At 32.4% G+C, this 25,464-nt stretch overlaps 3 protein-coding genes and 1 long non-coding RNA gene across 6 annotated transcripts in view; 2 read left to right on the top strand and 2 right to left on the bottom strand.

Moving 5' to 3' along the window:
- Grip (Glutamate receptor interacting protein) overlaps nt 1–13,987 on the bottom strand; it is a 46,052-nt gene extending 32,065 nt beyond the window's left edge. Inside the window, exon 1 of the mRNA XM_074120910.1 lies at nt 13,755–13,987. Coding sequence (XP_073977011.1) covers nt 13,755–13,827 — 73 coding nt within the window. The 5' untranslated portion in view covers nt 13,828–13,987. The remainder of the gene's footprint in view (nt 1–13,754) is intronic.
- Nucleotides 8,627–9,502, top strand: LOC141450467 (uncharacterized). The gene is made up of 3 exons (XR_012456120.1): nt 8,627–8,850; nt 9,032–9,124; nt 9,371–9,502. It is a non-coding gene; the product is annotated as an uncharacterized lncRNA (long non-coding RNA).
- Nucleotides 13,988–16,567: 2,580 nt separating the features above from the next.
- On the top strand, nt 16,568–19,029 carry Xpac (DNA repair protein complementing XP-A cells homolog Xpac). The gene is made up of 6 exons (XM_074120944.1): nt 16,568–16,734; nt 16,808–16,910; nt 17,061–17,179; nt 17,278–17,443; nt 17,976–18,093; nt 18,287–19,029. The coding sequence occupies exons 1-6, from the start codon at nt 16,706–16,708 to the stop codon at nt 18,442–18,444; spliced, it is 693 nt and encodes a 230-aa protein (XP_073977045.1). The 5' UTR covers nt 16,568–16,705; the 3' UTR covers nt 18,445–19,029.
- Nucleotides 18,975–25,350, bottom strand: Drep4 (DNA fragmentation factor-related protein 4). Of its 3 annotated transcripts, none has more exons than XM_074120936.1 (7): nt 25,135–25,350; nt 23,680–23,775; nt 22,388–22,514; nt 22,118–22,312; nt 20,154–20,433; nt 19,781–19,873; nt 18,975–19,353 (listed from the first exon to the last, which is right to left on the bottom strand). In XM_074120936.1, exons 1-7 carry the CDS (start codon nt 25,153–25,155, stop codon nt 19,158–19,160), a joined length of 1,008 nt encoding a protein of 335 aa, XP_073977037.1. In that variant the 5' UTR covers nt 25,156–25,350; the 3' UTR covers nt 18,975–19,157. The 3 variants fall into 3 exon arrangements, with proteins under 3 accessions (XP_073977037.1, XP_073977035.1, XP_073977036.1); XM_074120934.1 differs by lacking the exon at nt 25,135–25,350 and adding an exon at nt 23,860–25,093; XM_074120935.1 differs by lacking the exon at nt 25,135–25,350 and adding an exon at nt 23,893–25,091.
- Nucleotides 25,351–25,464: the final 114 nt, after the last annotated feature.

A 25,464-nucleotide genomic window follows, 5' to 3' on the forward strand; every position in this document is an offset into this window, starting at 1 on the left:
TATGCGGGTTGGTTGAGTACAAAAAACTAACGTTGGCAAAAAGACGAGTTGTTTTTATTTGACCGATTCCTCGCCAATTTTGAATCCTTAATTTAATCTTAAAATATATGTACATTTCTGCAACAAAAGCGCATAAACACAGTGCTTACGATACGGTTTACAAGATAAGAAATATGGTGTTAATAATTTGTACGACTTCTTCTTACTGAAATTAAATAAAAAATAAACTCAATGAGAGTAAACACACTAGAGGCTTAGAGATTACATATAATCTATAAATTATTTTAGTGAACAATGAATTTAAATCCGTTTAACTGGCGTCCTTTTGTTTATTTTATTTTTATAATTTTATAAACAAATTATTGTATTTTATTTATTTATTTTTATATTACTGATTCTCTAAATTGTTTGTATTCTTTGTATTTGTAATATACAGGCCCTGAAGAAGACAATATATTTGTCGAAAAGTTGGCAAACTCCTCCAAGCAATTAATTTGTAAAATTGTCGCAAAACATTAAAATAAAACGAAAAGATGATTTAATAAAATAATGGAAAAAAATTAGCAAGAAAATACTTATATATCCATGTGGAAATAGTTTTTAGAATGGTTTATGAAGAGTCTTTTTAAAATGCAGTTTTACAGTCCTTTGAATATGCAGTTTTACTCTTACTAGACTTACTGTACTTAAGGTACATTAAAAAATCATACATTTATGAAACCATACAATCAGAACTGCTATAGCTAGAAGTAGTACGAGTTTTAAATAGTTTTTATTATTTTAATTTCAGTTGCAAAATCGTTAAAATTTTATTAATCACTGTGTACACATAAATGAGAGTAGGAAACTTAACAACTTATTTCATGTTGGGACTAATAACATTATAGTTAGATCTGAATACAAGTCAAAGGGTGAAGTAAATTAGGTCAGATTATATTGTAGGCAACATTATACCACCCAATGCAAGCCGACCCTATTAATCTAATTTTTATTCACAATGCACGTGATGAGGAATTATTTGAGATTCAACATATTTCTATTACTTCTTCTTACAGATAAGGAAAATTTGTGACATCAAATTGATGGTTTCTAGTTTTTACCATTAATATTCACATTTGAGGTTTCTTCAGTCAAAAAAGTCGATTGACTATGTCAATGAATACGAATCAACCAATGTTTAACTTGGACATTTTAAAAATAACGAAATTATCACTTAAGGCCAACTTAAAATGTCCTTGTACAATCGTATGAAAATCGCCAATCTGCTAAATTGTAATAAAAGTATGAGTTTTTGTCTGATTTACTTTAGTGAACATAAACATTCACAAATCGATTCTTTAAAGTATAATCCACTTAATTACAGCATTCAAATCCTTTTTTTGATGCTACGAAGTTTCCTTGGAGGCAAAGAATTCACCTCTATTTACCATAATAAATTTTTTATCCAACAAAAAGCGCGCCTAGGATCGCAGTTAGTGGCAGTCCAAAGAAACAGGGTGAGGAAACGTTCAGACTCTAGTTAATTCATTTTAAATTCTAGATTTGACAAAAACTAACCCAAAAACCTATTCTGCAAAGTTACACTTTTGGTCTACTGATTTTTTTCAAATTTAGAGTTTTTGTTTGGTGCATGATTCTTATTAATAATATGCAGGTGGCAAGGGCCTGTACAGAAGTCGCCCTTAACCCCTCAACCCATGAGTGCCCTTAATCTAAATTCCATAAAAAAAGCGTTTAAACTAAAAATTATAATAATGATATTTGTGATTACTGTATTTAAAGAATATCGTTGGAACCGAACTAACATATCAGTTCTTTAAAGTTACGATCTAAGTTGGTATGTTATTTATATCACATAAGATGTACCAATATGTTATATACTAACATAATTCATTAATTAAGTACATGAACCATATGTACATAATAATTCACACTATATATTTGTAATGTATAATATATAAGTTGGTATGTAGATGTAATGCCTTTATTTCATATTATTTAAATATGCTCGAAATGAAATTTATAATGTTCCGTTTGAAGTAGATTATGTGAACCTTTCAAAAGAGTAAACCAATTTATTTCAAGCAAATATAGTTACCCTAGAGTTCATCTCCTATAATCTAAAGCCTTCAAGTAGAATTGAATTTTTGATTAAACTACAATTGAATGAAAGTCGCATATAAGAAATGTTACATTTACCTGTCCAGTAATGTAATGGAAACTGAGAAGGTAAAATCAGACAAACCTTGTCACTTTACTTGGCTGACAACCGGAAAAGTTCTGAACATTCGATATCATTATGTAGGTGTTCAAAAGTGAATGCTGTTCAGCAGCAGTAAGCTGAGGCTACCGTAATCAGTTGTCACTTGTTCTAAACTAGAACGACAACTGATTACTCTCACAGTGGCTGTCTCTTGCCAAAGTTAACAAAGTACAAGTAAATAAATTTTAATGTTGCAAACATTGGTTTTTATTTTTCAGCGGATTTACTCAGTCGATTTTAAGCAAAAAAAATAACACCTCAAATCTTTGTAATCGAATTTTCAATAATGTTCATAAAGTGCCTCCTATTCAATTTGAATCCATAGCTGTAGTTCAGCTGGGTTTTAGTCCTTTTGGAACGCTAATCGCAAAAAGCTTAGGTGATCCAAGTCTCTAAGAATTTGATGTTTTGTGTTCTACACTCGATTCAATTGTGCTCTGGGCTGTACAAGGGTTTGGTTAGCGTTAAGCTTCGTTCCTCTACACAAATAGTATAATAACATCCATCAGAAGTACTTCCACAAGCAACTAACAGGTAGATATTGTCTGTTAATAAATCTTAGGTTTTATTAAAGTAAAGAACGAATACAAAATATATAAAGATGACAGGTCAATTAAAGCTAGCTGCTTACACAGCAGTGTTTATTGTATTTATTGCTTAAAGACCCTTACTCTACAAAAACATGAAATGCAAATGTGGCAGGTGAGAATTGGGACAATTAAAAAAAAATAATAATCTAAATATCTTGGAAAGGGAAGTATGAAAGAGCTTTGTCCCGACGAACGAAGGAAATACTTGGAGGTTACGATCTAATATTTGCGTTTAACCAATTATGGGTTTACCAAGGTTTATGGGGTTGAACCCATCCCCCCAAAAAATATATTCCATAAATATTCTCCAATATACTACAAAAATAATAATAATAATTGTAACGTAGACTTCATTATTTAGGAGTTGCCGACTCTAAGACAAGAATAAATGGCTTTGCAGAAATATGATTCCATGTATTGTCTGCGTAGTGCGTGCTCCATAAAATTGTCTTCTCTAAAAATTAGACGTGAAATTGTATTTTACACAACCTGCAGAGCCTCGTCAAGGGACCATACGATGGCGCGAATCCAGTCATGATAAAGTAAGCTCCTACAGAAGACAAATAATGAACGTTTTCGCCTTTTGCTAAATCCTGAGATTTTCATTCATCACTGCTACATGTGTTGCCACGCTTTGTTGTCTGAATTATTGCAGCATTTTGCTTTGCCTTAAATGGCCCTTGCCTTTTGAGAGTTGAAACGAATATAATATTAAAATAAACTAAAGAAGAAAACACATTAATTGATAGAAACGAAGATAAGCCCTTTATTTTAAAGAGAATCTGGAAATCCTCTCTTTTACAGAGAAAAAAAGCAATACTTTTCAAACTTGGATGTTTTTCAATAGTGCGCTTTACCCCGCAGTTTTTGGCAATCAACCCTTGCATAACTAGTAAGGACAGTTTCTGTATAAACTTAGATATTTCGTCTTCATCTATTTTTTAGTTTTTTGAGCTAACATGAAAGAATAACTAAAAAAGAAATAAGTAAAGGTAACATAAAAACTCGTACCTTCTACGTTCAACACCACTAGCAGGCATTTCTCTTGTTTTGATACAAAGGTGCTGTTGGTACAGCCACCCCTTTTAAAGATCATTAATTGAGAAGTTTTTTAAGAGACTTGTAAAGCTTGTGAACATAGAGAGCATGGGATGAAGTTATTTGAAAATTATCACACTTTACGTTTAAGTTCTCAAAGATTCCCTCTCCAAAATCATGATAGGAAATTTAATGCTTTTTGTAATAGATATAATCAAATATGAAAAAAAACGGTAGGGAATAAAACCGTGGTTTATATGAACTTTCTTCTGTATTACAAATGAGATTAGAAGAATCACCTTATTTCTTGGCCATTTCAAAATGGTATACCCAGAAAAGTTGTGGCGATTATTTTAGGTTGAACAGTTTCAAGTTGCTGTTCTGTAAAGTAGCTGTTCAGAGGTCAAATGAACCCCTGAAACTAATAATAGGCCTTCACCCAACTTTATGTTGTCAAAGGGTCTAAAATGGATCTATTTACTTTATATCTATATTATATAATATTTACTTAAATATACAATCGCAATTTTATCGTACATTTACTACATGTAGGGAAAAAAATCGAGAATGTAGAAAATAAGTAAATAATAATGTGCTTACCACCTGAATATTCCGAAGTTATAAACAGAACGAGTGCACTCGATAGAATAGGTACCCAATAACTGCCCGTTCCTTTCGCGCCATTATAATTTATTTTCAATTTCTCTTGAGAAAGTATTGCTAATTTTCGAAATTGAGCTTTACCGGAAGGGGAAGTTACAGGATGTCTTCTGAAGAAGAAATATTTTAAGCGAATTACTTGTGAGAGTGTGAGTGAGATCAGAACGTTTGAAAAGCAACAGATCTTGGAAAGCTTGTGAGAAAGATTCTCGGTTAAGGCATTATTTCTCTTCCGTCACTATGGTTTTAGATCCATGAGCCGAAAGTGCGATTTGACTGATAGGTTTTTTTCATTTATCTTGATTGTCTGGAAAAGAGCACCAAAGATTTTCTTTCAGTTTTGTAAACTATCACTAAGATCAATCCACATTTATTTGAAACTTTTCCTCAGGAAAATTTGATTTGTAAGAGATCTCATAAAGTTCAACCATGAGCTTTTTTGTACTTCAAGTATACTACACATTATGTGTTATTTTATATTTTATTTTGTATATTCTATTCCACAGATTCTATTTTACATACAATATATTTTGTTCTATCCGCTTGTAACAAAACAAGTATAAAATACAAATTTGATAGAATACAAAGTTGAAGACAATCGAAGAGTTGGTTTCTATGTATCAACTTTTTTTAAAAGTGGCTCACACAATACAGAAACGTTTTTTTTTTTATAACTGAATAGTAGTCAAAGAAATTAGTATTCGCCGATTTGTTCAGGCGGCGCTTAACGCCTAACTACCAAATTAGCTGTTGTGTCGAAGGTGGAAGCACATTTTACTATTAATATTTTATAACAAAATAAAAACCAGCAACATGGCATTCTCTAAACGGATATGTGGATATCCCGCACTAAACATTCCCGAGCTCGTAACTTCTGCGAACCAGGTAAAAACGTTTTTTTTTAATGAATATTTATAAACTGAAACAGCTGGTGTGAACAGATCATATTAAACCACTTTCTCTTATTACAGTTTTATAGATTAAACATGGTTTAAACACTGAATTTTTAAAACATTCATTCTTGCTAATATTGCCAAGATTATGAAACTCAAAATTCAGCCGAAATGAGTTTAAGGCAATCTACTCCTATCAACCCTCAGAATGCCATAAAACAAATGTTTTCTCTCTACTTAAAAGTCATTAAATATTCTCTCTATTTAAGTCATTTAGTTCACAGAAGTTTCGATCAGAGCTCAGATAAGTACAAAAAAGTTCCACTAAGTCAAGTGGAATTTTTATCAAACACTGAAATTTAGCTAAAAATTTAATCCTTCTTTATCATACATGAGATATAGGACTTGCACATTATACTGAAATGGTACCTTAGACAGAAGCCTATCAACACCTCACCTGCCACAGAAGTGCTCTTTATCTCCTTTTTTTATAGTTTCGATTAAACTTTGTAGGTCAACATTATAAGTACAATGAATGAACAAAGTTTAAAGTAAATGGTGTTACCATTTTCAACAATATAAAAAAAAAAAGTAAGGAATAATGTCTCACAAAATATAGAAGTTGCTGAACAACTTTGGTTGAATCATTTTTGAAAATAAATCCAAAAAAAAAACAAAAATAAATCAGTTGTCATGGAAAAATGGATGTAAATTTTCAATATCGTTCTATTCCAGTACACCACATCCATTTTAATGGTTGAAAACTTTCAATATGTCAATTTTAACGAGATGATTAAAGTGTGTTTGTGGCATATTTGAAAGGCAAATTTAATGACTGCATAGAGTAATAGTTTACGATCGACTGAATCGAAATTTTGCATAGTTTAATGCAACCAACTCTGACGATATTGACAAAAGCTTTATTTTGATGGAGATCATAGCGTTTACAAATTGTTCCATTAAATTTAAATGATTTATCTCAAATTTATTTATTTCTAAATTGAATTTGTATGATTTTCTTAATGAATCTTACTTGTTCGAATTATTATTTAAATTTCTAGACAAACTTTGTGATGGAAAGTATTCATTGATTTTAAGAGAAGCAGTAGCTTAGTAAGACACAATGTTAACAGTAAAATAATTCTATTATTAGGTAACATTTATCTTGGAAATGTTACATTATTAGCGTTTCATATTGCATTTGAACCTTTGATAAATTAAGTTACTTACTCATCTTTGTTCATGGAAACCCTTTGGGGGTTTAAATTACAATCCTTTATTTGAGAAGAAAAATGGAATTTAAGAATAAATGATACAGAGTGATAATGTAATGTTTTCTGCAATAAAGGAGTTTCATTTCAATTTATGAAACCGTATTTTTTCTTTGAAACTGTCAAAAAGGATTTATTAATGATGTTACTTCGTTCCTATTTTTATCAGAGACTTTTACAGCTGACTGTAGTTGGATAATTGAAGATCATCTTTGCAGTGTGTTACATGCCCTGCCGACCATGGCTGTGTTTAATGTCATCTCAAGTATAAATCAAAAAATTGTAATGGAGCATGTAATGAATTTGTTGTAGATATTTTCATTCACAATCATTAACCGTACACGCCTTTCGCGCCCTGCTAGTCTCAGAGAAGATAATAGATTTTTGCTGCATAAAAATATTTGAATAGAACATTTAGTTTATTGTTGAAAATGTTAATATTTAATGATATCCTTATTGAAGCATTGTTTTTCAGCAAAATTCTTTTGCATCGTGGTTTCAACTTACTTTTTAATTCTGATTCTAATTTTTAGTTTTTTAAGTCTGAATTACATCAGTTTCATTAACTTCTTCATTTATGTTTTCTTTATTCTTCATTGTCCACAGAATCATTTGAGTTTTCTAATCCACCGTATTATCTGAAATGGAAACTGATATAATAAATAGGTTCGGTCTTCTGTTACTATCATCGCTGTTAAATGGGTCCCCATCTGTATCTGTATCAGATAGTACGTGATTTATATTAAAATCTTGGTTGTCACCATTTTTTCTTGTTCCCATCTCGTAGCTGCTTTTTTTTTTTTTTTTTTTTGTTCAGCAAATGCCAAATATTTTCTTTTTTCTTACACGTTCTCAAAACTTCACTTGCTTAATTAACTAACTTATTATATGCAGATTGTAAACTTACAATTACATATTGCAACCAGGTGAGATATGCTACTGTAGGCCTACTGCAAAGAATTAGTTTATACATTTTAATTAAGTGCCACGAAGGAAATGTAATAGGAAATCATTTGAATAGTTCCAGAATAAACATAAAGAATTAAATTAAAAAATGTTTTTAAAAATTAAAAACATTGAAATCAGATGAGAATTACCTTTGTAGCTTGTATGTCATAAGGGTAGATTAACTTTACTTTTGCCGCACACGAATATAATAGTCCACTTGTCTCAGGAAGCACATGCCGCAGTCATCGTGTAACCCAGAGGAAGAGAAATCTACTTTCTAGTTTCAAGAATGATAATTGTCTATCGAACATAAGTAGTTGATGTAAGTGTAAAATAATTAGCTCAAGTGGTGTACAATGACTTAGTTCTAAAATATATGAAAAAGGTCCTAATTCCAAGATTATGCCGCTAGATTAGATTCTATGGGTGTTGACCAAAAAGCCTACGCCACAGCGCCTCAGAAAATCTATTTGGGCACCCACAATAGAATCAAAGCAGTTCTTCTAGTGCTTTATTTAACTAGATAGTAGTCTGTAAGTAGCTCTTAGGCAAACATGAAGCTGTGAGTTTTCCTTCTCCGAAGAGCATAGGGATTTCTCTTCCTCCTGGCAGAGCCTACACAGTTTCTACCATGCCCTTGCAGTGCAGGTATTTCTTAATTCTACAATAGTCCGTTAAGGGCCTACCATCATCCAAATGGACGTCCGGCATTCTTAAGTTTTATTGTATAGCTGTTAATAAACTATTCGCCAGCTTATAAGTGTGCTCTGCCTTTGGTTTTATTATTTCTAACTGTCTGCTTCATATAAAGCTAATCCTTCTTAATATTGATATTATCATTATTATTATATTATTTTGTTTTTTGATGCGATATTTATCAGCCGTTGGTTAAAATTGTTTTAATTCTTTTTTTGATTAATATTTGTAATTGCGTCAGCAAATTATTTACATGTATTGTGTACACTAGGCTCATTAAATGGTATAATAACTGTTATTTTCCACTAGAAGTACATACAGGTTTCCATAGCAGCAAGGGGTTGCGAGATAATGGGTTTTTTAGTTAATACTCAATTAATATTTAACTTTACGTAAAAATAAGCCTTTTGGGTTCGGTCTTTTTGTTGACTTCAAAAGGGCATTTGATTCTGTAAACCATGGGAAGCTTTGGTTTAAGCTGTCACAGATTGGTTAGTTAGATGGAATTAAGTTAGTTAGATTTCTTAGATATTTGTAAAATGTAGCCTCCTTTGCTTTTGCCGATGGTGCCTCTCCTTTCAAAGAATCGGGTGTTCTCAGGTGTGAGATGCTGAGTACACCTTGGATTTCGCTTTTTACATCTAATATTGCAGGTTTTTTGTTTTGTTTTAGTTGAATGTGGTGCGCAGGGTGTAAATATTAGCTCTGCTAACGACTTAACAATAATATGCCGACGATTTGTACATCTACGTTCTTCTTGGCTTCGTAAGTAGACTAACCATAGAATACTTATTAGATAATAATTGTAATGAAAACTTAGACAAATAAAATAAGACTGTAGTAGTACCTTCTAGGCGCCAGACAAAAGTTAGTTCCTAACATTGTTTAATGATTATTTAATTTTCGTAGAGAGTACTTTATCTCGGTGTTCTACTTATGCTTCAAGCCAATTTATTCTAACAGATAAGCATTTTTTACAAAATTCAGAGCTATTACCTTCTTTGTTTACAGATCATTAAGCAAGTCAGAAGTGAGCAACACCAAGTGTTCTTCGTAGGTAATATCTTTAAATTCTCGGTTGATCTTGTAAAGTTTTTCACTCAGAAACTACAATTTAGTTATAGCCTAAAGTTTTTCAGTTCCCTTAGCACAGTTTTGCTAGAATAATGGCTCATGGAATCATCAAGCGAAATATTAAAATCTAAATGCCAATCCTTGGGCGCAATTAGAATTGAATTATTGTTTTACGTAATTCTCGAGTCATTGTAGATAAGTTCCATTTTTTGGTTGAATGCGCATTATTATAACATTATATCATTATTATATTATATTATTATAACAACTAAATGTGCCTGGTAATACACAAAAAAGGTCAATAACTACATATTTGAACTGTTTTATCTGTTCTAAGTAAAATCGGTTATTTGGTTATACATAGGTTAGGTTTATATAAATTATGATTTTTTAATGGATAAAATAATAAACTAGCTTAATATATTTAATAAACAAACTTGTAATAATTTTATCTTCATAAATTTATAGACAAATTTCTGTTTTAAAGAAATCATTTAATCTGTTACCCCTTTTACAGAACAGTTCGTTTCAACATTGCTTTTTTTTATAGGATTTCTAAATTATTAAATACACCGGTCAAAAGTTCATGCCGAAAATAATACGCCGGTAAATGAGGCTCTGTTGGACCAATCGATTACAGTCAGAAAAGAAAGTTATCTTTCCCTAATTTATCTTCCTGTAGGCCATAAAAAATTTTTTTTTATGAATCGAAGTTCCCAACAAACTATACTCTTATGGAAATTAATTTGGCCTATATTTGAATTAAACTCTTTTTACTTGACATTTACATGTATTGGAACATCTGTATAAACTAAAATAAAATCCATAAAAATTAAATAAAATAAAATGTTAGAAAAACTATAGTGAACATTCACAGAAAATAAAATTAAACTCTTAGAAAATCTTCGAATTTCGAGTTTTTACTGACTACCATATAGATTTACTCTAATAAAATTTTGAGAGAAGCCTTCCTTAAAATCTATTTTCATAAAAAAAGATGGCCTTTTCTCGTTTAAAAGTCTTACACTTTCTCACAAGTGATTTTTTTGTTTCAAACTCGGTACTTTAGCATTATATTAATTTACCATTAATATTATAAAGGTGCTATAACCACACAAGTCTGTGGAATGGCACAATTATGGAGGCCTATACACCCTTTCACGAGGTCAGACTTAGGTGACACCTAAATTAAATATTTATCTTTATTATCTGTGATCATCAGATATGGTGGATTTATACATTGGACACAATTTTTTTTTATATATATATATACCATAAAATCAGGCTGTGAAAGAACATTTATTTATTTTAGAAATACTTTTGATTTTTTCTAGTTAAGTTCGTGAATAGGTGGCATTTTTTTTAGAGAAGGAATGGTTGTTAATACAGCGGTTTGCTAAGGTAAAAATCTGATAATTAACCAAATTCAATCACTGTAAGACCGAAAGTATTGTTTTGTATTTATAGGAAATTTTGGGTACCTAATGTCTAGAAACTTTAGAACGGAGTCAATTTTAAACTCCCCCCCCCCAAAAAAAAACACTTCTCCATTTACGGAGAAAGTCGCCGAATTACGTTTGCCTAGAAACGGTGGACACGCTAGAAGGGCTGGATAATCTGTCTTACTGTTGCATATAGTCTGAATATGAGACTTACAATCTGAACATAGTCTATTTTCCGAGATCAGAAACTTTGATCTTAGTTACGATTGAAATGTTATTTATATCCCCTACCTTGATTTGCAAGTTTATGCTGATTTGGCTGTCTGAAATATAGACATTATTTGTTTGTTTGTTTTTTTATTTTTATTTTGTGGAGAGTTGTTAGTAAATTGTTTTTTCGCTGAATTCATTTTTGTCTTCTTGTGTAATTGACCAAAGTCAGGGATATAGGATGTAGTACCTACTGAGTTTAATAGATTGTTATATGTTCTAAATGCAAACATACAACAAAAACCAAATACGAGAAGCAATGATTAAAAATACTTTTTACGAATTCCGCGATTCGAAACTTTCGAGAAAATATGTTTATTTGTAATATTTTATTAAAAAAGAAAACAGAACGAGGCAGATAATTCATAACTACCTTTAAAAGGAAGATCAGATTTATCAATTCGTTGGCAACAAAGTTGTCTTCTTTATCCTCAATATTTAGAAATTATTTTTATCGATAAGAAAATTCCATTCTCAGCCTATTAAATAATTTTAATTTAATTGAAAAGTTTTCCATAAGGTAAGAGAACGCTGTATGCTCCACGCCATTTTAAACTATAAAAAAAATGAATGTGTAACTTACGCATTGCAAGTGTTTGGATATTGCTTTAGTAAACGCAATTATCTCGGTCCCTGCACTGCACATATCCAATTTTTAGCTATGACTTACAAAAATTGATTGCTAGCTGGCAAATTCTGAAGTTTTTATAATATTATTTAAATTTATTTGAGAATTCTAATTTCTGATTTTTTTCGTCGCACCTAATACATACGTACATCCTGTGAACAACATTTGACACTAAAGGGAATCACATTAGAACTTTTAGGTTGCAATGAATTAAGGTTGGAACTCTCCCTCTTCAATCTACAATCAAAAGTAAAATGGTCCATATTTAATGCGATCTTTATGGACCTTTTGAGAAGAATATCTGGATAGATATTTACCAACCCCGCAGAAATAAACAAAGAAGTTAAAGCAGCTAAAAACAGTATCCAAAAGTTATACGACAATTAAAAATTGATTGTTTGTTTTTTAGACAACCGCCTAATCACTATTGGATATACAAACTCGGCTACCTTTTCTATGTTATATTCTTTTTTCAAAAAATTACTATTATGTAAATAAAGATACGTCATTTTAAAATATTAGATTAGATTCTAGCAGGGCGGCCTTAAAGGCCTACGCTACCTCGACCTAATGGATCTGTAGTAGCTCCCACTACTCTAGAGCTCGCCCTTCAGACCCGTCCGTCTAGTCACACTCTTAATTCTGTGGAGCGGCTCCTGGATAAAGCTCTCGGGCCTTGGTTTTTCCTTAGCCAGACAAGCCCCTCGCACTGACACAACACGTTGCAGTGCCGTTTCCTCCTCTTCCTGACAGAACCTACAAAGGCTATCGTCTGCCAGGCCTATGCAATGCATTTTGAGCCTGCAGAGGCCGGTTAATAGGCCTAAAATTTTAAAATATACTACACATTTAAAACAAAGAGGTGGTTTCGGTGTAGTGATTACGAGCGCCGCCTGGTAAGAGGGAGATCACAGTACGAGTTTCGCGTGCCGCTTCTTTTTACAAAGTAGAATATTTTAGCAGAAAAGCTTTCTTCCCTGTCCAAGGGCTAATTTAGCGGTTGGCCCCTGAAAAAAATTGACGCTTTTGATACAAATGTACTTCTAAACTAAAAGAAATTAATTTTTCAATTTAACATTTAAAATCAGAAAATATATGCTATATACATACACCATACAAGGGGGCTAGTTAGCTCAGTGGTTAGTTTACTGGATCCCGCACTCGAACCTAGCTACTGGCCAACAAATTTTCCCTTACTTAGAATTTCTTACAGCTCACTATCACTGTCTAGAACGGAAGAACACTGTCTAGAAAGCAGTAGTGCATTGAAAAGGCACTGGACGCCAATGTCCACAAATGTTAAATAAATACAATAAAATATTTATGTATGGAAAGCCTCCTCAAACGAGTATGTAATTAATTAAATTTGGTTTTCTATAATTTGACTATTATTATCAATAATGTTTACATTTCTTAATTAAAATGAAATATTCTAAATAAAATCCTAACGCTGTGGACTTAAGAATGCATTACGTCTTTTGATTTTAAGAAACGTCTATCCAAACGTCAACGCTTCTCATATATGCATATATTTAAAGGCAAAACAGCGTATGTTTATTTTATGAGGCCAAAATGCTTAAAAGAGAACCAGACAAACTAGAAACAGCTGTTTCTCTATAAATACAATCACTTCAGTCTGGGGGGGTGTTATTCGTTTATGTTTAAAACAGGGGAGAAAAGCTGTAAAAAAAAGGTAAAGTTTTAAAATCTTATAGAAGACATAATTACTTAAAATAACGCTATAAGTTAAATCAATGCAAAACATAATTTACCTCAGAGACGGAGAATGAAAACAATAATAAATATGTATACACACACATACTACATTTATCTACATTATGTATAATACATACATTTTTTTATTTCTTCTACTTTATAAGAGTTCAAGATCTAAGTTTGAAGAATCAACTAATAATAAATTGAAAGATAATGATTAAAGTAAGTTTTTTTGAAGAGACATCTCTGGAGAAAATTTACTCACATTTGCTGGCTGATTTCCTGTCCGCCTTCCTTTTACTTGGTGACTCTTGTCTTCGCCTTAGAACTTTGAACATCTGATAGAGTAAAAATCACTTTTCAAAAAAACAAAAACAAAAACACGGACTAACTTTCCTAGTCGCTCTTTTTGAGCGTCAGTCGCATTCTAGTTAGTATCAAAGTCACTCCGAAAGCATAAGCCAGACTGAAGTTTTATATTTAGCGACTGACTTATTAATTCCCACATTGTTGCGCCCAAGTCTGAATGAGAGGCAGCACTTGTCAGCTAATTTAGTAAAGCGCGCTTCCGGTAGATATCACTAAAATACGGATTAAATTGTCTAAATAATTTCTAACATTGTCAGGCTCATTAAAATCTTAAATTTTTTGTTAATTACAATTCTTATTCCTTTAACACCCTATAAAAAATTTTAAACTCTATTTACAAAATTTATTGATAACTTATAACATCAAATAATATGACTGAAATTTTTACTGTTCTGATAATGTAAAACTTAATTTTACTTTTTGTATGCTGACTTTATCGTTTTGTACTTTACATTTTGACTATCTCCTTTATAATACAGTTATCATAACTCAATTCTTTGAGGTCAAGCATATACTTATACGTGCAGCTATATATAGAATTACGTTTTTGCACGTGTAACGCCGAAATGCATTTACTCAGATAAAGTCAATGAATACCATTTGATTCTTACAATTTTATCGATGCACATTCATTTTTAAAATTAAAAATCTAGCCTTTATTTGGAAAGTTCTTAATCACCTTCTAATTATACTGCCTGCAGAGATTGACGGGCTCGTATATGATATGGGTGGAACTTCTTGTTTTAGCGACCCTCTTATAACTGTTGTTACAAGAACATTCACATAAATTCACACAAGATTCATTAAACACACATGGTTCGTAGGGGGCTATGAATAACGTATGGCTTTGCCCTTCTCGATAGTCGAGCATAACAGTAATAGTAGTGCTCTGCACTCAGTTCTCCGAGGTTTGACTTCCTCTGGCCCCCTATACATTTATCTTCCTAGAAGCTCCCTGCATCTCCTATCATGATGGTTAGGGTGGTTTGTGAAACGAAAACATTGTCCGAAAGACAGCAGTACTTTGGACGCCATGAACTTCTGTCGTCGATGCGCCTTTTATTTAAATTTAAAAAAAGAAAAGAAAGAATCAGTATCAAACAGCAAAATATTAGAAATAGTAGTCATGTTTCCAAATTGGGAATTGTTTGATATCGTTTCAACGTATTTTATATTAAATTGTATTGTTTGTGACTGGCTTTAAAGCGACCCCGAAGTTCTATGTAGCTCTCTTTAAGTGTCATTGTCTTTTTTTTTTATACTTAGCACATGTATGTTTTCTGAAAGTCTCCACTAGCTCAAATTTTAAAAAAGTTCATATATAACTATCAATACCTCAATTGATCAATACATTTAAATAAATTCCTCTTGGTATCTATCATTTCTACGCCATCTACCGAGAAGACCTTCGTTAATCCTGGAAGGTACCGATGGTTTCCCCGATTTCATGGATGATTCATCTTTTTGGTGCAAATCAGGTAACCTATGTAAGCTGTCTGTATTTCTTTCGCACGTCGTTAGTAAAGATGTGAAGCTTCATCCCTTTTTAAGCATTTATCCACACTTTACAAAGTTTTACCCAAACAAACAGAGTTTGTAAGTAATCTAGAAATGTGTGGGCTGTTTGTTTTGTGCATGAAGTCCTTGAGTTTGAGTCCAATGGATTTGTTCATTCCGAATGAACCACGATGCTGCCAAGGCGATACGCAGTATTTTGTTTTAGGAAACCTGTAGCTCACAAATTATAGTCCTAAATAGATTCCATCCATACGGAGAAAGCGTGGGTCTAAGTAAAGATGTGAATTGTAGACTGTATCATTGCGGTAAGCCAAGATAATTTAAGCAATCATCTGTTATGTTCCTCTTTACGTTAATATTTTTTTTTTTTTTTTTTTTTTTTTTTTTTTTTTTGGCGCTTTTTGGCGCATCAACAGCTGAGGTTATTAGCGCCCGGAGCTTTTTCCAGTGCACTGCCGGCCTCCGGACAGTGTTCTCTCGTTACAGATAACATTGTCCATCACCGGACAGTGAGCTGTAAGAAGCTCCTAGGAAGAGAAAATCTAAGGGTCAGCTGCTGGATTCGAACCCGGGACCTCCGCGTGGGAGTCCAGTATGCTAACCTCATAGCTAATCCCTTCCCTCGTTAATATTGTTATTTTTGAATCTAATAAAGGGTCTGTGAAGAAAAAAGATTTTGAACTGAATCTTTAATCCAATTATGTTTTTTAGTCTACAATTGTGCAACAGGTCAGTTATTTTTTCCAATAATGTATGTGAGCTAAACTAGATTCAGAAAGTAATTTAAGGAGGAAAGTATCAACCATGAAATTTTAAGAACAGAGTTGTTGAATTTGGGGATAGTGTGGGTTTAATTGTAAATATGATAGGACTAAGGTAAAAAGTCCAGAGGGACCCCCGCCTTTATAACTCGTCGGGTATAAGTCGAATTTGATTTTAGAAACGTTCTATCCTTACGAATTCAGCTTGCCCTTAGATTTCCCTTCACTGAAAAAAGCTAACACGGCTCACAGGCCAATGATGGAAAGCGTTATCTGTAACAAGAGAACACTGACTGAACACCAATGATCTCAGATGTTGAGGCGCCTTAAATTTCCAAAATAAAAATGTGGGAATGTAATTTGAGAGTGAAAATCTCAAATTGAATGCTTTTGTCTTTAAGAATAGTAACAAGTAAAAATAATCGATTATTTTGCGTACTACTGGAGGTTGCAGTAAAATTGGCGGGGGCGGGACGGTGTGTTGTGTTGATGTCGGTGATCATCAATCGAACTGAGATCTAAATAATTCTTATTTTTATCCGTCAAAAGTCAAAACCAAGAGACCACGATGGCAAAGTCGTTCCCTGTGCTTCCTATGTAAGTATTTAAAATTCAAGAATAGTATGGCATTTCCTTGTATGCATCCTATTGAGGTAACTACTTTTTACAGTGAAACTACTACCCATTCAAAGAAAAAGATCATAAATTTACAAGGAAAAAAAATGATAGACACAAATGGAGGATTTCTTTTAGAGGATGATCCGCCGGCTCAGGTTAGTTTTCATAATACATATTTACTTTCAGAATAGGGTTGAATTTTAAGAAAGAAAGGAATTTCAAGAAAGAAGGACTGTAGTGTAAACTTCAATTTCTCCAAATATATGGTATCGTCTGTACTTCCATCCTGTTGTAATGTGTTTTAGAAAATTTTGCCAGAAGAAGATTTTACTCTAGAATCTAGAACCTGTCTCGAATGTGCAAAGGAGTTCATCTCATCTTATTTACTCACCCATTTTGATTATCCAGTCTGTGATGGCTGCAAGTTAGTTTATTATATTTATTAATGAAAAGTTAATATTTAATCATGTGTAAATTTTCTGAAGTATACGTATTCATATTATATAATTCAATGTACTCAAGGGACAGCGAGGAAAAACACAGTTTAATAACTAGAACCGAAGCAAAGTGTGAATATTTACTTAAGGATGTGGATTTAGACAAGCGAGAACCACCATTGAAATTTATAAACCGCAAAAATCCTCACAATTCCAACTGGGGCGAGATGAAACTATATTTACATTTGCAGGTAAATTATTCATTAAATTGATTTCTTTTTCACCTTGAACTGGCCTCCTTTGATTGCGACTTCGTTATTCAGTTTCTTCAAATAGTAAGCGATGGTTGCGTAGCCAGAAAAAAAGGCGTTTGTTTGTTTGAATTGATTTTAGCTCTAAAGTTAATTAAAAGTATCATTCAAAGAAGACTACTGTGTAGACTGTAGAGCTTACGTCAACATTGTCTTCTGACTTGTGTTTTTTTTTAATTGAAAGATATTGATGGAACGAAATTTCCTGTCAAAAATGTCTATAGAGTAGATGAAAAATTGTTCTAATAACTTTAATTTCGTAAAGAATTGTTATTAAAGTTCTGGATTACTCCTTTTTCTTTTATTTTCCTTTATTACAATACTCAATTTTTACTTTTCTTAGGATAAAGTGTTGCTTGAATATTAAATGATTTGAAAAAATACAAGTGATGCTTACATGAAGTTTGTAACTCTCAGTCGACTTTCTTGCTTTTAATTTCTTAGCACTTGTGCTCACATTTTTTACTTACAGGTGGAACAACGCGCTATTGAAGTGTGGGGATCTTTAGATAAAATCAAGGCTGCTTTGAACTCCAGGGAAGAGAAACGGGTCAAAACGAAGTCAAAAATGTATAATAAAAAATTGAAAGGTGAACCTAAAATAATTAAATTTCGGTACTTTTTCGTTAATTTGTTATATTAGGCAGGAAAATATATATGATGTGAAATGCATTCCATACCTACGTATTTTAATCTCTAAATATAATGATAATTTCCGAAATGTTTTGTTTCTGCTTTGTTATCTATTTAAATACATCTTTTAACTTACTTGTTTATTTTCAGCTCTACGCATGGCTGTTAGAAGTTCGTTGTACAATAAAACTTCAAGCAGCGGTACCCATGTGCATGAATATGGTGAGGAAAGCTACAACGAAGAAGAAGATAACTACTCGCGCACATGTGAAAAATGCGGTTTCGTTGAAATGTTTGAAAAGTTGTAAATAATATCTACTAAATTTGACTTTAATATAGACCATTCAAGAAATTTGACAAGATCATGTTATTTAGATTCGTAGTGTAGATTTAACCTGCAATAAGTGTGAATACTTCTACTAATACTAATCTGAATACTTAAGTGAAAGTTTACTGTATGAAATAAAACTATTCTTTACGATTGATCTTGTCAGAAGTAATAAATACTTTATTCTACTAAGTTCCTTTCTCATGTGTTATAAGATTGTAAATATTTCGTTTAAATTTATATTTTCTTATGTAATACTTTTTTTATATCAATCTGTCCACAATATTTTTTTCTAGTATACCATCTCTCTTTTCTTTTTTTTTTTAATGGTTGAACAGGATTCATTCTATTTCATGTTATTTTCTATTGATATTGATTACTTCTTGTAATATTGAAAATTCCTGTGAAATTTAATTTTCAAATTGTGATTAAGAGATTCTGTTATAGAACTAGGGTCTTTAATTTAGCAAAAGAGGAGATATGAATTCGATGTGATAAGAAAAATAATAATTTTAAAAATAGATATGTTTATTTGTAAAATACTTATATATATTTTAAAATTACATAGGGTATCTGCTTATTTTCAAAACCTCTCTTTAGTTGTTATCTGTTCACAAAACAATTACAATTACAAGCCAATTAGTTATTAAAAAGTAATCGTGATATTATGTGAAACCACTTGCTTCATGCGAATTATTTTAAGCACATTTCTTCTAAATCGCAACTAGCAGAGAAATGAGAACTCTTGTCATGACAGACTACATGCACCAACCTCAAATTTCTTGTTGTGAATAATAATTCGTATAAATAGGTAATATTTATACGACAATCACTGCTCACACTAATCAATTTTGTTACTGTTGGCAAAATAGTCCTGGATCTTTCAATTCTGTGGAATTTAACAAACTTTTTTTAGTGAAATTCAATATAAGCTAATTCTTATAGGTACGAATTTGATGTTAAAAAAATTTAAAAAAATCTTGTGCCAACACTGACAAGACTTTCACAATTTTAGTAATGATTTTTTTTGTATTTGGTAGTTGGACGTAAAAGCAGCCTAAAAAAAATGGGCATTACTTTACTTTATTTCTATCCTAAAAGGTATAGAAGTAAGTTTCCAAATTTAAATAGGTTGAGATAATTGACCACCTAACTCAATAAACTTTGTTTCTAAAGACTTCTTCACATAAATTCCAAATTTCAAGAAAATCGTGTTACATAAATTGCGGTAAAAGAAAATCATGTAAATGAAAAGTCGCAACAAATTTGTATAATAAGATAAAATACAGGGAATTTCAGATGACTGAGTAACTTACCTATGGTCTAAATTCCAAGTAGAGAAGATTATCCTATGATCTCTGCTCCTGTAGGGATTTATTTCGTGGCCTTTTCCTCCTTGATAGGTGCATCTGGATAATTAGGTATATTACTGTACAAACTATTCATTAGTTAAAACGAGGTCCATTTATAGAGAGAAAAAAAACATCGAATTTATTTAGACATTATCCTTTTCGAATCAATTTAATTTAAAGTAATCTTCAAAGTTTCTAATACAATTAAAACAAAAAACTTTGTTGCTATAGCAGAAGAGTGGCGGACAAAATTAACTAATTTTTTTTAGCTAAAAAATTTTCACTTCTATAAGAGGAATATCTTGTATTGGTTCAATAGATATAAATAACGACATACTTAACAGCATACCAAACTCCACTGCATTTAAAATCGCCTCTTGCATTGCAAAGAGCTTCTTTCTGGCCTCTTACAAAATATGTCCCACAGAATCTCTTTTTGGACAGAATTTGTTTTAATTTTTTTATTATATGTTCCAATGAACGTCTAGAAACATCATTTTTCTTATACTCCTCTGATGTTCTCCAATCTGATACTGATTTATAAAGGAAGTTCCTAATTCTATCTTGGCACCGCTTCTCCATAAATTCCTCCTTAGTTTCTGCATTACTATCAACACCTAAATCGTGAAAGAATCGTTACGAAAAGATAACGAGCAATTCCTTTAAGTGTAGTTCTACTTTAGAGCAACTACGGATTCAGATCAATTTATTACATTTTAATGCACTCTTTTTATTCCTGTATATCCAGAACAAATATCTTCAACAATAAACCTAATATTAGGATTAATGCATCATCAACAAAAATTAAAATCCAACGATTTGATTATCTTAATAATTGAATTTGTCAGTGTGACTAACTCCTTACTACTAATGAACGTCTTTCCTATATCATTTTTCAACTCTAAAGGCGCGTTAAATTTTTTATGAGTCGCGTCAAAAATTTTGGAAAACTATTGGAATTGTTTTTATTAGTAAATATTATTTTATTGGTAGAAAGATACTTCAACGGATATTTAGCAGCAAAAATATGACATCTACTGATTACTTTTATAGTGAATTTTTAAGATGATAGTCTCAAAAAAGAAGTCTAGTAGTAACCGACTTGATGTTTGCTCAAAAATAAGATTAGCTGAACTTTTATTCAAATTAAGAAAATTATTGCTGAAAATTGAAGAAAAAATTGATAAATTCATTGAAAATAAGCATCAACAAAGCCATTAAATATTTTCTTTGACTGAATTAGTGATTAATGATAATCAGTGTTACTCTTTGGTGGATAAACATTAATTTCTTTTCTGGACTTCATTATTTATTGAAATGAGCTTGTACAAACAATCTAAGCAAATCAATTTTGAATATAAAATAATTCTTGAATAATTTTGGACACTTCTGAAAACTACTATTAATTTAATTATTTAGTTTTATTGAAGTTACTTAACTTTTCCCCGTAAGGTAGGGGGAAGTGGATTAGCCACTTCTTCTGGGTACTTGGCGTCCCTGCAGGTATCCCAGCCTTGAACATGAGTAACATTATACAGACCCACAGTGCATAGTGGTAGTACACCTCCACTGTAATCCTTGCTTCTAACCCTCCTTTCATCCTGTCCTATCCCTTTCCTGACTCCCCGTATCCCTTCCCAAGCTGAGATGGGGACTCGTGTCGAAGCTGAATGCGTACAGGGCAGTGAAATATATGTGCAGTAACGATCACTATTAGGGCACTGAGCGAAACCCCATTGTAATGTAGCCTTCCTGTGGTAGTGGTCATCTGTCATAGGTGACCGTTGATCCCCCCCACTTCATGATAGAAGTAACGATTGCCAGAGGATGCCCTCAGGGGGGTCCTACCTCCGCTCCTGTGGTGCATGGTCGCAGACGACTAACTTGCAAGACCTTCGTGGTTCTCGGCCCTGGGCTACGCAGATATTTCTGTGGTGGTCAGCTTATTCACAGGGCATGGTAGGTTCACAACGCATCTGTTTAAGGTGGGGCTTATTAGCTCGGATCTGTTGTACAGATTGTCAGGAAGAGGAGGAAACGGCCTCTTACTCATTGTTCGATTGCGTTGAATCAAGTGATTGCACTATGTAACCTTTGGATCTCTGAGACCAAAGGTTATAGTAGCGCAAAAAGAACTAGTAGGGAAAGTCCTCAACCTCTTTAGCAGAGAAGGTTTCGTCTACTAGATCCTAAGGGGGAAGGCACAGTAAGCCTCTTTTGGTGCCATGGGGCACAGGTCCCGCCGCGCTATTTTAATCCTTACTAAACTTTTACTGTTTTAATTTATATTAAACGACTAACCAATGAACCAATCTGGATGATCTTTCTTTGTGCTAACCAAAGTCAAATCCAAATCATCATCGCATTCTTTTGCAAGTTCAGATAAAACTCGAACCTTAGCTTTTATATCTTCATCAAAAAAGTTAAGAATGGCATCGCCAGCCTTGAAAACATCCAGATTTACTAATTTTAATGCGTTATAGATAAGATCAGCACCTGAGTATAAACATGAATAATTTTTACAGACATGTAAATCAAAGATAATGCTACAAATTTAAACATAACACTTACTTGTAACCACTTTTTCACTTTCCGTAGCTAAGATAAGAATGGTTTGCTCTGCAATTGTGGAGAAATAATTTTCGTTGTCAATAACAGTTCCATCTTGAAGATACACATTGACATTTTCTACATCTAGCTAAACATAATCAAAACAAATTTTATAATATGGAATGCAATAGGTCTAGAAAGGTAGCGTTATTATAACCCAACTTTTTAAAAATCAATTTCATTAAAACATTTTTTACCCGATTTTGAATTTTAGCTCTAAAATTGAGGATTACATCAAAACCACTAAATAGAGGATGAATTTAAAAAACGAACTTCAATAGTAGCATTACCAAACCTATGTACTTTTGTTTAAAATTGCATAACAATACCGCAATACATACTGAAGCCCTTACTGTTTTATGATAAGAAGTAGCAAATGCAAATGTAAATCCCAATCAAGAGCTATGCTCTCAGCCTTCACTCAGAGAAATGAATTTGATTCACATATTAGTGTGCTCTCACAAATATGTAAAAAGCAAAAAAAGGCAAAACTTGATATATACATTTACAATTAATGACTAATATAATTTATTTAAATCACTAAATACCTGTGCCTCACTTACATAACATCAGGCAGTTTGTGTCACATATAGGAAACAAAGCTGGATGTGCGAACTCTATGAACGAAAAAGAACCAGATTTCCAAACTGGGGAGCTTGATACCTAATTTGGGACGTCAGGCATTTGGCGAGGACTTGCAGATGTTTTCGATCCCTTCCATCTGAGGATCTTTTGATCGGTGGAGGTTTTGAGCTGGAGAGGCACTTACTTAAGGCATCATGCGACTTCATCCAACTGGTCAAGACAAATGGCACACCTCCTAGTGACCCGCTGAATCCTAGTAGAAGAATCTAATCCCTCAATCCCAATCCCAGATTGCGTTGAGATCGCTATGATGACTCTAGCACATCATGTTGCAAAAACGACTAGTTTCCTACTTTTAACTCGGAGCTACCTTATCGAATAATTTTTTGAGACTCCTAAACCCAATGCTGTAAAGTTATCTTGCTTACTGTCATCCGTAACTTTGAATCCCTAAACAAATAAAATCTTTTCAATAAGATGGGACAATAAGCCTTTGTGGTTGTAGTGCCTTGGGTTTCGAAATCCAGTAATATAACTGGAAGCACGAAGATAGTTTTAAGAATCTTTGTATCCATTCTGTATCACCTAACTCCTTACTGAATTCACGGTATTTTTAGACGAACTTATGAGAGATCAATTCACTTGATTAAACGGATAGCAGTACTTACTTTTAGCTTGGAGCATCCTTTGCTTAATAACTCTTGGAGATTCCTACATCCAACGCCGTAAAGTTTACTTCGATTAGTATCAGTTACTTTAAATCCCTAAACAGAAAAAGTAAAAGCTTCCTCTTTATTTACAAAGTAAAACATTTCATTATTTTCAATTAAGGAACAAGTAACGCGCACTTGCAGTACCAAATCATTAATAATGCAGCTTACTTTAAGAGCATTGACACCCATTTTAAAAAAATAAATTCATGAAGTATCAATTTCATCACTTCATTTTAAAGTCTGGCAACGAGCTTTAGAAATTTCAGTTATTTTTTGTACCATTTCACTGCATTACAAATTTGAGCAGCGCAATAACCTAACCTTCCCACATTATTACACAAATCTTCCCCGTTGGCTCTAGCCATAGATGTTTTGGAGCTCAACAACCAAAATAGTGAACAAAAAAGACAAAATGACCAAGTCCCAAGTATATGTATACAAAAGTACTGCATAAAATAAAATTTTACAAATGAGTTTTAGTAGCATATTTTTGGCGACCCAAATAGAAAAAAAATCGCAATTTCTTGTTACGAAAATTCTTGACTCCGTTGACTGCAGACCTAATTCATTTCATTATACAGCAAATCTGTCTCCTTCCACCTATTTAATAAGATTCATTAAATTAATTACCAGAACCCCAAATTTAAAGAAAATACAAGAATCAATATTTTTTATGACAAAGGTTCTGTATTTTCAAAATGTTCTTACAAAAGGCTCCTCGACTTTCATTTAAATTTTAACGTGAATTCGTTTAAAAATGTACTAAAAAAAAATCCAGTTTTTTTAAACGTTTAATGCGAACTTCTTCTTTATATGGGGACACACATTTATACTTATTCAGACTTTTGCCTTCCGAAAGATTTCCCCGTTGAACAAAATTCCTAAACTAAAACTACTCAACATTCCTAGTCTGCAAAAATGTATTGCGCGCTCCTATTCGGAATTAGTCAGTATACTCCATATATTTTCTGAATTATTCCGATGAAGCGGTTCGCTTCTTAAGTGTTACTCCAGGATATACATATTATACCCCCAGTTTTTGGGTCTGGACCGCTGGTACATAGTTTGAAGTTAGCTACTTGGTTGCAATTTTTTTGTCATACTTTCCTAAATAGCTCCTAACCTGTGCCTAACTACACAGATAGGATTGGAAGAGGTCCTCAAATTGTGTCCACAATAGACGAATAGACCTCTAGGTCGAGATGGCGTTGTCTTTCTGGCCCCACGGAATATAATCTAATCTATCGGTCCTCGAGGACCTGTAGCCAGTGCTAAGTCCCTTCCAGTATTAACATATGCCGTTACATAAATTACATCACTTGAAATAATATATCTATATACACAATTATGGTCTGGGGAAACTGTAAGGATTACACAAAGAGTTGTGTTGTTAATAAGGGAATAGACTACCGAATAAGTGCAATCCCACATCAGACTCTTCTATAGCTATTGAGAGAACTGTAACATTCATTTAAGCTTAAGATTATAAATAGTACACTTAGATTCTTTGAACTTTCAGGAAAAACTTCAAGGAGATTATTATGCATTTTCTCCCTAATTTAAAACGTTTATATTATGACCCAAAGAAACTTTTTGCGAAATTCTTAAGATTCAAACTTTATATCAAAGCATGTAACACTTTTAAATGTATCTATAAAAAATAATACTGTTTTCTTAAAATGTCCCTGTTGATGAATAAAATAAATATACATTCATACCTTTAAATGATTTTAAAGTTAA

Source organism: Rhodnius prolixus, unplaced genomic scaffold, assembly GCF_049639745.1.
Source record: "Rhodnius prolixus isolate KJV_2025 unplaced genomic scaffold, Rpr scaffold_2, whole genome shotgun sequence".
NCBI classification, from domain to species: Eukaryota; Metazoa; Arthropoda; class Insecta; order Hemiptera; family Reduviidae; genus Rhodnius; species Rhodnius prolixus.